The sequence below is a fragment of the Periophthalmus magnuspinnatus genome, chromosome 18 (assembly GCF_009829125.3).
Source record: "Periophthalmus magnuspinnatus isolate fPerMag1 chromosome 18, fPerMag1.2.pri, whole genome shotgun sequence".
In the NCBI taxonomy this organism is placed as follows: domain Eukaryota; kingdom Metazoa; phylum Chordata; class Actinopteri; order Gobiiformes; family Gobiidae; genus Periophthalmus; species Periophthalmus magnuspinnatus.
The window spans coordinates 13714425-13730899 of NC_047143.1; the positions used below are offsets into that span (position 1 = coordinate 13714425).

Consider the following 16475-nt stretch of genomic DNA (forward strand, 5'->3'; position numbering starts at 1 on the left):
CTCCCCCAATGAGAGAATTTATGACATTGTCACGCCTGCACGGTTGGAAATAGAGGCATGTCTTAGTTGGCTTTTTAGTTCAGTAGAGGAATATGTGTACTAAATTTTAATGTTCTATGACAAATACAATTTTTTCATCCCAGTTAACCAAAACCCATGTTTGTCTATGACAAATGTCAGATGTTGCCATGGCACCTTTGCAAATAGAGGTATGTTCTCATGTTTTTTTTGTTTGGTATGGCAATAGAGATGTCCATGCCGAATTTCAAATATTTATGACAACGTAATTTTTTTGAGTACCATTCAAAAGTTCAAGGGGGCACTGTGGAGCAATGTAATTTTTGACATATGTAAACTGCATATCATTTGTTCAGATATGCAATTTAAAAAAAAAAAAAAAAAAAAATATATATATATATATATATATATATATATATTAATGCCGAAACAGGACACTGCATGTTTGAATTACGCACCATTTAATACTTCAAAAAAACTCTTTTTTATTTGCAGGCTGGCCACACCCACATTTAATGACTTAGAAAAACTCAAGAGAGTAGCCTATAATCCCACATGGGTCTAGTTTATTTTGACCAATATGCAAGTTTCTTGAATGAAAATCCATGGCACAAAAAATCCAAATGTGAGAGTGAAAATTTTGAAAAAATTGGTTTCCACCTACAATGGCCGACTTCCTGTTGGGTTTAGAGTGCTTGTACCAAATTTCATTTGTCTATGGTAAAAAAAAGGTCTCTCATTGCCGTAATGTATTTTGATTTTTGAGGTGGCGCTCTTTTTGATGCGGACATTTTTTTTTTAACATAAAAATGAAAATTTTTTCACCAACCTTGAATTTAAGGTCATATTTGGATTAGTGTAGAGCATCTATTTAGTCTACAACAAAGTCCAGGACTCTGAACCTCATGCATTTCAATTACACATTTATTACGTTACCCCGGTAACTTAGTTGCAAATAGAGGTATGTTCTCATTGACTTTTTTGTTCAGTATGTCAAGCCAGATATCCATGCCAAATTTCAAACGTTTGTGACAAAGTAATTTGTTTTTGTCCCATTCAAAATCTCAAGGGGGCACTGTGGAGCAATATAATGTCTGACCCATGTAAATTATATATAATGTCGCTCAGATCCCATTCAAAATTCCAAGGGGGCACTGTGGAACAATGGATTGTCTGAGTTATGTAAATTGTATATCATTAGGTTCAAATCATCAGTGTGACCAAAATGTATATTAATGCCAGTTTACAGGACACTGCATTTTTTAGTTGCAAGTGCAAGTAAATGCTTGAAAAAAACACCATTTCTGTTTGCATGTTGGCCACACCCACATTTCATGATTTAGCAAAATTCAAAAGAGTAGCCTATAATCCCACATGGGTCTAGTTCATTTTGACCAATTAAGTTAAAACTTTGAAAAAATTGGGTTCCGCCGACATGGTTGACTTCCTGTAGAGTTTAAGGTGGGGTCATAATATAATTTTTTACTTGCCTTGACATGTTCTATGTTTGTATCAAATTTCATTTGTCTACGATGAAAAAGGTCTCTCATTGCTGTAATGTATTTTGATTTTTGACGTGGTGCTATTGAGTCATTTTGAAACATTAATTTTTTTGCACATGAAAACACAACATTTTTTGCCAATCTTGAATTTTAGGACACAGTTTAATTAGTGTAGAACATCTATTTAGTCTACAACAAAGTCCAGTACTCTGAACCCCATTCATTTCAATGACACATTTATTATGTTACCACAGTAACATAGTTGCAGATAGAGGTATGTTCTCATTGGCTTTTTTGTTCAGTTTGCCAAGCCAAATGTCCATGCCAAATTTCAAATGTTTATGTCAAAGTAATTTTTTTGGTCCAATTCAAAAGTTCAAGGAGGCGCTGTGGAGCAAAAAAAAAATCTGACACATGTAAATTGTATATCATTTGGTGCAACAAAATGATAAACAAAATGTATATTAATGCCAGGAAATAGGACACTGCATGTGTGAGTTATGCACACTTTAACACTTCAAAATATTGCTTTTTTCTTTGAAGGCTGGCCACACCCACACTTTATGATGTAGAAAAATCCAAGACAGTTCCCTATAATCCCACATGGGTCTAGTTCATTTTGACCAATTTACATGTTTCTTGAATGAAAATTCGAGGCGCAAAAAATTGAAATGCGAGAGGTAAAAATTTGAAAAAATTGGGTTCTGCCCACAATGGCCAACTTCCTGTAGGGTTGAGGGTGGGGTCATAATATAATTTTTTACTTGTCTTGACATGTTCTATGTTTGTACAAAATTGAAAAAGGTCTCTCATTGCCGCAATGTATTTCAAATTTTGAGGTGGCGCTATTGAGCCATTTTGAAACATTAATTTTTTTGAACATTAAAATAATAAATTTTTCACCAACCTTGAATTTTGGGTCCAATAAAATTGACTTTTCGTTAATGTTCAGGGGGTCAAAAATGGCTTCAAAGTCGCGACCAAAATAATAATAATAAAAACTGCAAGCAGTGATAAAGGCCCTCGCCACACCTTGCGACCGTGGGGTACAGGCCACAGTGAAGATCCTGCCTTTCGTTCCCGCTTACATCGCCCCTCCCCCCAAAATCAGCGACTGAGTAATACTACTCCATTCATTCCTATGAGACCATTTATCACATTGTCACGCCTGAACGGTTGGAAATAAAGGTATGTCTTTGTTGGCTTTTTTGTTCAGTATGATGAGAGGAATATGTGTACCAAATTTCAATGGTCTATGACAAAGTAATTATTTTTCATCCCAGTTAACCAAAACCCATGTATTTCAATGAGAAATGTCAGACATTGCCATTGCAACACCTTCTCATGTTCTCATTGGCTTTTTTGTTCAGTATGGCAATTGGGATGTCCATGCCAAATTTCAAATGTTTATGACAAAGTAATTTTTTTATACCATTAAAAAGTTCAAGGGGGCGCTGTGGAGTAATATAATGTCTGACCAGTGTAAATTGTATATCTATGCATTCAGATCAACATTTTGAAAAAAAAAGTATATTCATGCCGGGAAATAGGACACTAACTGTGTGAGTTACACGCAATTAAAAACTTTTAAAAATGGCTTTTTTCTTTGCAGGCTGGCCACAACCACATTTTATAACTTAGAAAATTTTAAAAGAGTGGCCTATAATCCCACATGGGTCTAGCTCATTGACCAATTTGCAAGTTTCTTGAATTAAAATCCGAGGCGCAAAAAGTTCCAATATGAGAGGTAAAATTTTGAAAAAATGGGGTTCCGCCCACAATGGCCGACTTCCTGTAGGGTTTAGGGTGGGGTCATAATATTATTTTTTACTTGTCTTGACATGTTCTATGTCCATCCATCCATTTTCTTCCGCTTATCCGGGGCTGGGTCGCGGGGGCAGCAGTCTACGCAGGGACTCCCAAACTTCCCTCACCCCAGACAAGACGTCCAGCTCCTCCGGTGGGATCCCAAGGCGTTCCCAGGCCAGCCGAGGGACATAGTCCCTCCAGCGTGTCCTGGGTCTTCCCCGGGGCCTCGTCCCGGTGGGACATGCCCAGAACACCTTCCTTGGGAGGCGTCCAGGAGGCTCCGAGCTCCTCCCGTGTGACTGAGATCCTCACCCTATCCCCAAGGGTGCGCTCAACCACTCTGCGGAGGAAACCCATTTCGGCCACTTGTATCCGCGATCTTGTCCTTTCGGTCATTACCCAGAGCTCATGACCATAGGTGAGGGTAGGAACATAGATTGACCGGTAAATCGAGAGCTTTGCCTTTGGGCTCAGCTCCTTCTTTACCACAACGGATCGATACAGCGACCGCATCACTGCAGACGCTGCACCGATCCGCCTGTCAATCTCACGCTCCATCCTTCCCTCACTCGTGAACAAGACCCCGAGATACTTGAACTCCTCCACTTGGGGCAGAGACTCACCACCACCCGGAGAGGGCAAACCACCTTTTTCCGTTCGAGAACCATGGCCTCGGATTTAGAGGAGCTGATTCTCATCCCAGCCACTTCACACTCGGCTGCAAAACGCCCCAGTGCCTGCTGCAGGTACTGGCTCGATGAAGCCATCAGGACAACATCATCCGCAAACAGCAGAGATGAAATCCTGTGGTTCCCGAACCAGACCCCCTCTGGCCCCTGGCTGTGCCTAGAAATTCTGTCCATAAATATAATGAACAGAACCGGTGACAAAGGGCAGCCCTGGCGGAGTCCAACATGCACCGGGAACAGGTCTGACTTACTGCCGGCAATGCGAACACAGCTCCTGCTCCGGTCATACAGGGACCGGACAGCCCTTAGCAAAGGGCCCCGGACCCCATACTCCCGGAGCACCCCCCAAAGGACATCACGAGGGACACGGTCGAATGCCTTCTCCAAATCCACAAAACACATGTGGACTGGTTGGGCAAACTCCCATGAACCCTCGAGGACCCGATGGAGAGTATAAAGCTGGTCCAGTGTTCCACAACCGGGACGAAAACCACATTGCTCCTCCTGAATCCGAGGTTCGACTATCGGTCGGATTCTCCTCTCCAGTACCCTGGAGTAGACCTTACCGGGAAGGCTGAGGAGTGTGATTCCCCTGTAATTGGAAGACACCCTCCGGTCCCCCTTTTTATACAGAGGGACCACCACCCCGGTCTGCCACTCCAGTGGTACTGTCCCCGACCGCCACGCGATGTTGCAGAGACGTGTCAGCCAAGACAGTCCCACAACATCCAGCGACTTGAGGTACTCGGGACGGATCTCGTCCACCCCCGGAGCCTTGCCACCGAGGAGCTTGCTAACCACCTCGGTGACTTCAGCTAGGGTGATGGATGAGTCCGCATCCGGGTCCCCAGTCTCTGCTTCCTTCTCGGAAGACGTGACAGTGGGATTGAGGAAATCCTCAAAGTATTCCTTCCACCGCCCGACAACATCCCCAGTCGAGGTCAGCAGCTCTCCACCCGCACTGTAAACAGTGTTGGTGAAGCATTGCTTCCCCCTCCTGAGGCGTCTGAGGGTTTGCCAGAATTTCTTTGAGGCCGTCCAATAGTCCTCCTCCATGGCCTCCCCGAACTCCTCCCAACCCTGAGTTTTTGCCTCTGTGACCGCACAAGCTGCGGCACGCTTGGCCCACCGGTACTCATCGGCTGACTCAGGAGTCCCACGAGCCAACAAGGCTCGATAGGACTCCTTTTTCAGCTTGACGGCATCTCTTACTTCCGGTGTCCACCACCGGGTTCGGGGATTGCCGCCGCGACAAGCACCACAGACCTTACGACCACAGCTACGAGCGGCCACATTGACAATAGAGGTGGAGAACATGGCCCACTCGGAGTCCATGTCTCCAACCTCTCCCGGGATCAGGGAGAAGTTCTCCCGGAGGTGTGAGTTGAACACCCCTCTGACAGAGGGCTATGCCAGGCGTTCTCAACAGACCCTTACAATACGCTTGGGTCTGCCAGGTCTGTCCGGCTTCCTCCTCTGCCAGCGACCCTCTCGTTCACCGAAGTGAACCCCAACACGAAGCAGCTGTGCTGTGGGGCAATGAGCAAGCCCACACCAGCTCACAGCCTCTCCCCGTGGGCAACGCCAGAGAAATGGAGAGTCCAGCCCCTCTCAAGAAGTTGGGACCGCTCTTCGTCTGACCCGTCCCCCTGGACCTGTTTGCCATGGGTGACCCTACCAGGGGCATGAAGCCCCCGACAACATAGCTCCCAGGAGCCAGGATGTTCTATGTTTGTACCAAATTTAATTTGTCTACGATGAAAAAGGTCTCTCATTGCCGCAATGTATTTCAAATTTTGAGGTGGCGCTACCGAGTCGTCTTTCGTTATTTTTTCTCGGGGTCTTTTGTGACAATTAGAACTCGTCGAGTTTGTAAGGTATTTTTTAACAATGTAATACTACCCCAGATGCCTGTAGCCCTACTCACCAAAGACCCCCACCCTGAGAGGGTCATAAAGCAATCTGCGAGCACTGGGGCCAAGATGATAACACCTATGACCAGGGCCACTTCTTATCTGTAGCCCTGTTCACCAAGGACTGAATGACCCCCACCCTGAGAGGGTCATAAAACAATGAGATTGATTGACTTAAAAACACACATTGTGGGATTTTGCCAAAAGGTTTTTAATGTGTAACCACATGTTGCTGAGAAGAAGTCCCGCCTCACACACACGCACTGGGAGGCCTATAAAAGCTGGAAACACAAACATCTCAGGACTCTCTTCCTATCCTTTCCTGAGAGTCCGGTGCTCCATTGTTAACTTTACCTGTGATGAACTCATTAAACCCTTCTGACTTATACTTTAGTCTCTTAGTCCTCTTTGACGCTTGCACCAGGAACGAACATTTCTTACAAGTTCTAATTTTTGACACCACTCACTGGCATGTCTGGGCATGTTTACTACTTTATTTTTGCCATTTTCCATGTTCCAGACGTGGTTTTAATGAGTCCCTCGCTGGGACGTTGTCCCAGGCTCGGGCCTAATAATGTGTTTTTGGAAGTGACTCGGATACACTAGCACTTAAAACCTTTTCAGTCCTGTTTTTTCCTTCCTTTGTTGCGGTCACACGAGCTTGGTCGTAACAAGTAGGGGCTCGTCGGGGATCATTTTGAATTGTGGAATCAGTAAAGTATTCCCCTAGATCAGGGGTCAGGAACCTATGGCTCGCAAGTCAGACATGGCTCTTTTGATGACTGCATCTGGCTTTCCCTCGTGCGCGCTATCGCTCTTAAAGTGACGGTAACATATTTACGTAAAACTTCAATAAGGACAATCCTAAGATATTTTCCAAAATCAACATTAATGCAATAGAACAAGTGTAGCTTATACATATAAATCAAATATTAACATAAAACATAATTTATTAACATTAAAATATTAACACTCTGAATTTGCATGCATTACCAAACGTAAACCAAATCTTGGCTCCCGCAGATGTTATTAAAAAAAATATTAACAATACATTCAGAGACTTCTTATACTCTAAAATTGTTGGTCTTGTTTAAAAATTCACACATTTAGTTGTATTCAGAGTTAAAAAAAATTGTATGGCTCTCACGGAAATACATTTTAAAATATGTGACTTTTTTGGCTCTCTCCGCTAAAAAAGTTCCCGACCCCTGCCCTAGATGTTGTTTGTGCATTTTTGTAATGTGCGCAAGATTCGGCCACATTCGCAGCAAGAATCCAGCCTAGTGAGCTACTTTTGTTTTTGGTGAATGGGCGTGACGTAGAAACTGCAGTTGCTGGTATGTGTCCGCTTGAGCGTGCATGGATTGGCAGCACGCTGGTGTCCACAGCGTGACAACATTGTGGTGTTTTTTTGCACGCATTTGTGTGCGCGTTTCAAAGTTGAGTGAAGTTGTTTTGTGCAAATGGCTTTCTGTCGTTTGGCAACCAATGCCTTCTTGTTAGGCTGTAGAGGTGTCACTCCTTTGGGCCTTACCTGTTTCTTTTTGTAGTGTTGTAGGGAGCGGTTACGCGTTCACTGCTCACGCACTGATCTCGACAGCATGTCCGCAGGACCTTGCGGGGTCATCTGTGACAGATTGTCCTGCAAACCTGCTGGGTCAGGATATACTGAGTGCATAAGAAGCCACTGCAGAAGCACGTGAAGAGCCATGTTTTAGTTAATCAGGGTGAGCTCTGGTTTAGTAGGGGCCATCAGAAGATGGCATTGGTTTGCTTTGGACTGTGCACTTAGTTTGAGTCATCGCTTCATTTTACCATGCCTTTTCCCCGCTGTTTTTCTGTTTCTGCATATTTTTTGGCCGAGGGTGGAGTCGGTCACGAGGAGCCTGTGTAGCGTGTGCGTGCAATATTATGCACGTACCGCATTTTCTTGTCTTCGCCAGTGTATTAACTTGTGTATTGCAATGCTTCATAGGTAGTTACTGCGCTTTGTTTGTACCTTGTTTGGTTTTCTTGTCCTGTGCTTGCTCAGGTTGCAGCCCTGTGCACCTTTGTCCAGGCACCTAACCACAATGAGGTCTACATGGGCTTGTGCTGCATAGGTGCACGTGCTGGCTTTGGCAATGGGACAAGTGACGTACGTGTAATTAGTAGTTGATAACTTTCATTAGAAATGTTATTGCTGAAAAACACCATGAAAACGTGTGTTCTTACCATGAGGAGGGTCGCTTCTCCTTCTCTGTAACTTAACTGGCCTGGTGGTGTCATCTGATTATTTTTTACAGCTGGTGTCATCAACATTCCCTGTGTGTGTGATGCTAACTGGAGGTATTACTCTGTCTGAAGCTCTGTTACTCAAGGTAGACTCTAATCTGAGCTGTGGTTCAATATAAGTAACAGACCAATCAGGTGCCTTCTTTCCCCGAAGTTGCCCCTGCTAGCATTAGCAACAGGTTTAATTGACAGTGCTGGGAAGGAGGCGAGCACCTTCAACAACCTCGTGCCTGATTGGCTTTTTGGTTGCTTTGATGTGCTTGGTCAGATATTCAAGGACGGATCTTAGCTTCAAATTTGCCGCTATAACTGACAGCATCGATAAGCTTCATTTGGCTGAACGCTGTGGGTGACGTCACACTCCCTCAGTTCACTTCTTTACACAGTTTATGGATTTAACCCTCTACTATGCCTCTGGCAACTGTCGGCATACACTTGCAATGCACAATTAATTTTACTCACTTCCAACAATAACACATTTGTTTATTATTGCAACAATCATAATTTTCAGCTTTGAGCAAAGAAATTGCTTCCCCTTAATGGCTACACAATTGACTGGGAGTGCTTACAACATGGAGCAATCAAGAAGCCATCTAAAACATCCTGAAGGTACAAAGAGGAAGTGAGGATTCCCATGTCCCAGAGGAGAGAAGTTAAAACTTTCAAAGCCTTAATGTAGCGGTAATCTGTAATCATTTACCTCTTACGAGAGTGTCCTACCGGTATGCCTAATTTGTGGAGAGAGACTGGCTAACAATAAAAGATCAAATGTCGCAAGATATTTCAAAAATAAATACACAGTTTTTGCTGAAAAATATACTTAAGTAGCATTTCATAAGCAACAGAGTATAGTGGTTTATACAAAGCATAACAGGAAAAAAACCCAAACATTATATATGGTGTTATCTTCATTTTAGATGTCAAAAAGTATTTGGGACTCCCGGTGCGTTTAATTTTAATAAAAAACTAAAACTAAATAATTATTGGTCCAAATGAACTTTTAGAAAGTAGAAAACAAAACAAAAAAAACATCATTACCACAAAAAGCCATGCTATTGTAGGCATATCCGATGGACAGCTACACCTCACGCTAGTGAGCAGCTGATTTTTTTTTTCATTTGCACTAAAATGACTATGCAATACTGCCAAATCATACTCGTCTCTCCAATTAAAAAAATAAAATTGGAAAAGAAAGCAAGTATAGAGCAGTGGGTGTGTACTGGTGGTGGTTAAAACGGGGGTAGATCAGAGCAATGACATCTTGAATAAAAAAATAAAGATTACTCAAACATGCATGAATAACTCTAAATACATTTGGAGAGAGTAAATGAGAAGGGGAAACAATTATAACAGGGTTAAAAGACCTGTACATTTTTTGCATAATTGGTCTGCTTTAAAAACAACTTCTCTATTTCAATTCATTTGAGAAATACAAAATTCTTAAATGGTTTCTTGCATGTTACCTTATTAAATTCAAAGGTCTCATCTTCCCACACCGGGTCCAGTGAATTCCCGTTGGAGGTTTTGGTTCTGTACTTCCTCTTCGTGTCTGTGGGCAGTCCAAACATGTCCACTTCCACATACACTCCTACACGTTTGTCCGTGAGGAACTGGCCCGAGATCACCTGCTCACAAACACAATTAAATAGTTATATTTACATGCACGTTTCTAAATTCAAGGCATTCAAAGTTCTGGAGGCAAGGGGAGGTTAGTGTTTTGCACAAAGACTCAACGGTAGTAGTCATCTGTGGGAGATGAAATTACACCACCATCCTGTGGGCCAGTAGTTAAAAGTGAGATTTGAAGCTTCGACCTTTGGATCAACTGAGCTACTGACACTCCAATTACCACTTGCAGTCATCAAAAATGCTGCTATTTACAACATGAAGGGCCATAAACTAGTGGTCCATTGATCAGATGGCTGCATATAACGTAGCTCTAGCAGCACTCAAACACTATGCTTAGGTTTGTATCACAATTACGGATGCACTGATCCAACACTGGTATTGGATATCAGCATTGATACTGAAAAATGTGGTGGACTAGATATGGGATTCCAAATATTGGTTCAGATAAAATCCTGGATGGACATATAAATTGATGTAATAAGACTATTTTCTGGCTGTAGTTTCATAATGTCTGCACTTTTATTTACACAAAGTTGTTCTGTGGTTACTTGAGAGATAAATAACTGTCACATAACACATTTTCAATAAAATTTTTGTTTAAAGGAAATGAAAGCGGTCTCTGCACTGGTATCGGTTGATATCAGGTTGCTGCTGAGGCTCAAAGTTATAGAATCAAAATCAGTATTGGAACAGAAAAAGCTGGATCGGTGCATCTCTAATCACAATGCAATTTTTGTTAGTGATGTTCTGATGGTACAAACAATCAAATTTGCACCCATACTCTAAAAATCTACAGCCCTACTGTATTATTAAACAGTACTAGAACCATAAGATGGTATAGTATAGGATTATTCCACATCAGCCCCTATAGTACTGTATAGTAAATATTCCAGACCTAATGAAATTATAAACAAAAAGATGTGTCAATATCTCTTCTATCTTACAAAAAGAATAAACTTTGTTGATTTCCATGCATTTAGATAAGTCACTATTAACTTAACGGCATGGAGGAGACTAATTTACAGTGGTCTACAGTCCCTTAGTCCATCAGGACGCAGAACACAATGCACGTTCATATGCTGTAAAAAAAAGCATGTAAAATTGCTGGGACTGAAACCTCTGTTGGGGCTGTCACATACAAGTTCAAGGCCTGTGACAAGGGCCCTGGGGAAAGTAATGCTGGAGATGAGTCCTTCACTTGAGAAGGTGGTAATGCTACTGACTTGTTCTCTGAGGGACGTGGTGGTGCTGCCCAATCCCTTACTGGGGGAGATGGTTGTGGTGCAGGTGGTGACTCCTTCACTGGAGGACACGGTTGTAGTAGTTGTGATGCTACTGGCACAGCAAGGATGCTTTTCTCATTCCTGCTTTCCCTCACTAGCCCAGGATCCTGTCCAGGCCGGTACCTCAGAACATGGAGGTTATCCGTCAGAACTCTCAGTCCACCTCTGCTCAGGTGAGGGCCATTTCCCATGAACAGGGTCTCTTGTTTCCAAAATAGATCAACGTTATTAATGTACTGCAATCCTCTGGCCACACATGCGTTGAACGGCCTTGCATTCAGCTGAAACAGCCAAGTAAATTTGTTCATATTCCTTCTGTCTATGCTAGGAAGAGGTCCACTGATGAATGTCTTAACCTCCACTTTACTAAGCTCCTCAAATAATTTAATGAAATCTCTTTTCAAAATTTGTTCATTCTGGTATCAACTGCACTCATGTGCTCCCAATCAGCTGCTTAACTCCTCGATGTGTTGACAAAAACTTTTCGCAGGAGCTTTGTAATCTCAGAAACAGGGTGACTGGGATAGGAGCCAGTTTGCATTCCCCTGTGGCTCACATCTCTGATAGCACCATCTCCTAACAGCAACGTATCTCTGACCTTGACGTTTAGCACAGATCGCATGTCTGACTGAGCTCTTTTTTCGACTTTATTGCTCTTGCTGGGGGACAAAAATCCATTTTCTGTTTGTAAGTTAACATCAACATCTACATGTAACAGTGGTAAAAATCAGTTTGTAAGCTGTAGGTGAGTGATGTGACTATATTAGCATTGTCTTTTATCACTTGTGTTGTTTTGGCATTCTTGTCTTGGCAGTTTTGGAAAATACACCCTATCACTGAAAAGTACCAATTTTTCACCTGCTTTTTTGAAAGTAACTGTGGGCTGCTTACTACTGGAAGTCACAGGGAGTGTCCAGTGAAGTCCTTTTTCAGATTCTAAAAGAAATATCCGTGCTTCTCAATTGTTTCTGAAATAGTGCTCTGTCAGGTAAGACTTCGCATTAGCGTAAAAAAAAAAAAGGCTGAACCAGAAAACAAAAAGTAGTTTTCGTGACCTTAAACTAGACTTATGATAAACTAAACATTTACAATATTGTTCCAAATGAAAAATTATCACCTTTATGGTCTCATAAATTAAGCGGAAATAAATAAGGGGAAATTAAGTATGAAACGTATAAAAGAAAACAAGTCAAGTACATTTTCTTACAGCTATTACAAACACAACAGTACCATCTAGTGGTCAAGTGAACTGTAATATGTATAATCAACCGTTACGTAGCACATATTTATTCAGCTACATGAAGCATAGTCAGCGAACTGAATACGTGTCTGGTATGTTACCGTAAGATATTCACAGTTAATCAGATAACTAAAGCATAAAAAATAAGCTAACAAGTTTACTCTCGATCTAATTACATATCACTAATAATTTTCACATATAAGTCACTGAGTATAAGTCGCACCCACGGCCAAACTATGAAAAAAAGCGTGACTTATAGTCAAGAAAATGCGCTAGAGAGGGGAAATAAACAGGGATGCCCAAGCAATCCATTATGCTTTGCTATTTTTATTGAGGTGTTAAGTTGGGGTATTGCTCAAAATAGTAATATTACCAGGGTGGAGACGTTTGATCAAGAACACAAAATATCCTTATTTGCCAACAATGTGTTCATATACTTGACAAATCCAGACTCATCTTTTCTAAGTCTTCCTTCTTACCTGGATACTTTTCGTTCGACATTGGGGTATAAATTTTATTATTTCTAAAACATGGCTACTTAGTTTGTCACCAACATCTAAAATTCTGTTAAACTGGGAATTGGAATATATAGAATATCTTGGATTGAATGTCCCAAAGGATTTATCAAAATTGTATTATGTGAACTTGAAGCCCTTATGCCAGAAAATAAAAAGTTATATTAGAAGATGGGATTTGATACCAATATTTAGTTTGGAATCTCAAGTGTTAAAATTAACATTTTATCTAGGATAATGTATCTATTTCAAACACTTTCAATCTAAATTAGTGATGAACAATTCAATAAGTGGGATCAATTAATCTCCAGGTTTATTTAGCAGGGGAGGGGGCCTTGCTTTGCCCTTTTGAAGGATTAGTACACATCAGCCAAAACCTGCCAGAACCCTGGTGTATTGGTGTAATACAGATTATGAAGCCAGGTGGAAGGAAATAGAAAATAGAAATGAAAATGTCTAATAAATGCCCAATTCAGGCCATACTAGGAGACAATGGACTTATTAAGAAACAGATGGAACGAGGTAATCAGTACATCAATTCACCATTGTACCATTGTGTATATATATATATATATATAAAACGTACAACCAGTGTTTGTTTACTGTTTGAATGTTATTGCAAATGTTGTTGCGTTTGTGTTTGTAAAGTAAAACTCTTGAAAAATAAAATAAATTAAAGCCGCAAACGGCGATGATGGCCCCTCGCCCCCCGCGCGACCGCCCCCCCACGCGTGTGACCAACATATTACAATGGCCGTGCAAGGCGTTGAACCGGCAAACTCGTGCACAATACAGGTATGGTGTAATGGACTTTTTTGCCCCTTTTAATGCCCACAATTATCTCCCCAAGTTTCATGCCAATCGGACAAAGTTGTGTCTTTTACCTGTACAGTAGGGGGCGCTATGGAGGTCACTGGCCACATGTTTATTATGGTTCTCTATTCACAGTATTATTCCGCATCAGTGATTAGAATTTGAGCTTTTTAGGATGGTCCATGTGTCTGTGAGAGGGAATCAAATATGCAGGAAAGCAGTCATATTTTGACAGTGTGCTGTGCATAAACCAGAAAGAATATCCCCAAAACGTGGATGTTTATTGACAGTAATCATGTGTACATGCTGTATGTGAAGTTTGAGATCATTTGGATGAAAAACCTAGGACTAGATAGGTTTCATTTGCACTTAAGGAAAAGTCGTGTAGGAATTTAAATCCAATGATGAAGTCATATTTTGAGGGTATCCTACTCATGAACCATAACGAATATCCCCAAAACGTGGATGATTATTGACAATCGACATGTGTACATGCTGTATATGGAGTTTGATGTAATTCGGACGAAAAACCTAGGAGTAGATATAATTCATAGACATGCAAGTCAAAGTGCCAAGTGCCAATTTCTTTTCAATTCATTGCGCCCCTGGTGGCCAACAGTGGAAAATAACCCATGGCCATAATGTAATTTTTTGTTTCTTCTGAGACCATGAATTGATTCCCCAAATTTCATAGGAATTGGATAATGTTGGCATTTCACCTCTATGGTAGGGGGCGCTATAGTGTTCATTTTGATTAAAATGAATATTGCATTCCATTCATGCCCCAATCTCGCATATGTGATGTGAATGTGAGCTCTGTAGGACAATGCCTGTGTTCGCAAGAGGACATCGAAAAAACAGGAAACTACGGCGTTTTTCGGTGGCGGCGTACGGGCAAACCGTGTGGGATTTGGAGAAAATGTGGATAAGTTATGAAAACCCATGTGTCTGGATGTGGCATGTGAAATCTGAGCTCATTTGGACCAAAAACCTGAGACTAGTAGCGTTTTGAAAACACGCTGCGAATGAAGTGGCAAATTTTTTATCCAATATGGCCGATTTCCTGTCCGTCATAGAGCAGTGCTTCAATTCATTTTTATGCTTGTCCGATGGTGCTCTATCACTGTTCCGAATTTTGTGCATGTATTCCAAAATTAAACAGGCTCCTCTCCCATAGGGGTGAAATTTTAGGTGGCGCTGTCGAGTCAGGGGGCATGGGACATTTTCCCGACACCAATTTTATGACATTTTTCACCAAGCCGGTCGATTCTATACCCCCATGTGAGACTTTTCGTGAATGTTCAGGGGGTGAAAAATATGATTGTTTTGGCGGAAAACGAAGAACAATGTTATTAAAGCCGCAAGCGGCGATGATGGCCCTCGCCCCCCGCGCAACCGCCCCCCCATGCAACCGCCCGGGGTCAGCCACCGCCCCCCACGCACCACTCTCCCCACCCGGCCACCCCCCTGCCGCTATCCACCCCCTTCACACAGTTTCTACATATGTGTGGACATCGCATTATAATGACGGTCCAAGGCTTTGAACTGGCAACCTCGTGCACAATACAGGTATGGTGTAATTAGCCCTCGCCATTCACAAAGTGATGGCGAGGGGTATTGTTCTTCCTGGGTTTCTTATTCTTATTATTAGCCCTCGCCATTCACACAGTGATGGCGAGGGGTATTGTTCTTCCACGGTTTCTTTTTATTATTATTCTTTTTTTTTAGCCCAAACGATCCCATTTTTCACCCCCTGAACATGAACGAAAAGTCCCACATATACATATAGGATCGACTGGCTCGGCGAAAAATTTCATAAAATTGGCATCACAACAGGCTCACAGGCTCGACAGCGCCGCCTAGAAAATTCAAAATTTTCACATGAATTGGGAGCTGACATGCATTTTTTGCCCTAGCTCGACGAAATTCACACCAGTGATAGAGCTCATGGAGACAAGCAAGAAAGCCAATCATAGTGCGGCCCTAGGACTGACCGGAAGTCGGCTATTTTGAATCAAAAATTCGCCAATTTTTTCACTGCGTGTTTTCAAAATGCATCTCCTCCCAGGTTTTTGGTCCAAATGACCTCAGATTTCACATGCTACACCTAGACACATGGGGTTTCATAAAACATCCGTTTTTTCCACGAATTCCACACGGTTCGCCCGTACGCTGCCGCCGAAATACGCCTTCGTTTCCTGTTTTTTTGATGTCCTCTCACGACCACAGGCATTGCCCTACAGAGCTCACATTCAGATCACATATGCGAGATTGGGGCATGAATGGAATGCAATATTAATTTTAATCAAAATGAACACTATAGCGCCCCCTACCTTAACGGTGATATGTAAACATTATCAGATTCCTACGAAATTTGGGGAATCAATCGGTGGCATCAGAAGAAGCAAAACATTACATTATAGCCATGAGTCATTTTCCACGGCTGGCCACCAGGGGCACAAATACTCCAAAAAAAAATTCATTGAAAAACGTCTGACATGCACATACATTGGTCTACACAGCTCAAATTCACATCACACATGTGACATCAGGGCATTAATAGAATGCACTTTAATTGTAATCAAACTGAACACTATAGCGCCCCCTACCTTAACGGTGATATGTAAACATTATCAGATTCCTACAAAATTTGGGGAATCAATCGGTGGCATCAGAAGAAGCAAAACATTACATTATAGCCATGAGTCATTTTCCACGTTTGGCCACCAGGGGCGCAAACACTCAAAATAAAATCATTGAAAAATTTCTTACACATACATACATTGTTCT

General features: G+C 42.0%; 1 protein-coding gene across 1 annotated transcript in view; it reads right to left on the reverse strand.

Annotated features, from left to right (window-relative positions):
• plcb3 (phospholipase C, beta 3 (phosphatidylinositol-specific)) overlaps nucleotides 1-16475 on the reverse strand; it is a 272787-nt gene that overhangs the window by 28010 nt on the left and 228302 nt on the right. Inside the window, exon 21 of the mRNA XM_033983597.2 lies at nucleotides 9669-9830. Within this exon, the coding sequence (XP_033839488.1) occupies nucleotides 9669-9830 (162 nt within the window). The remainder of the gene's footprint in view (nucleotides 1-9668; nucleotides 9831-16475) is intronic.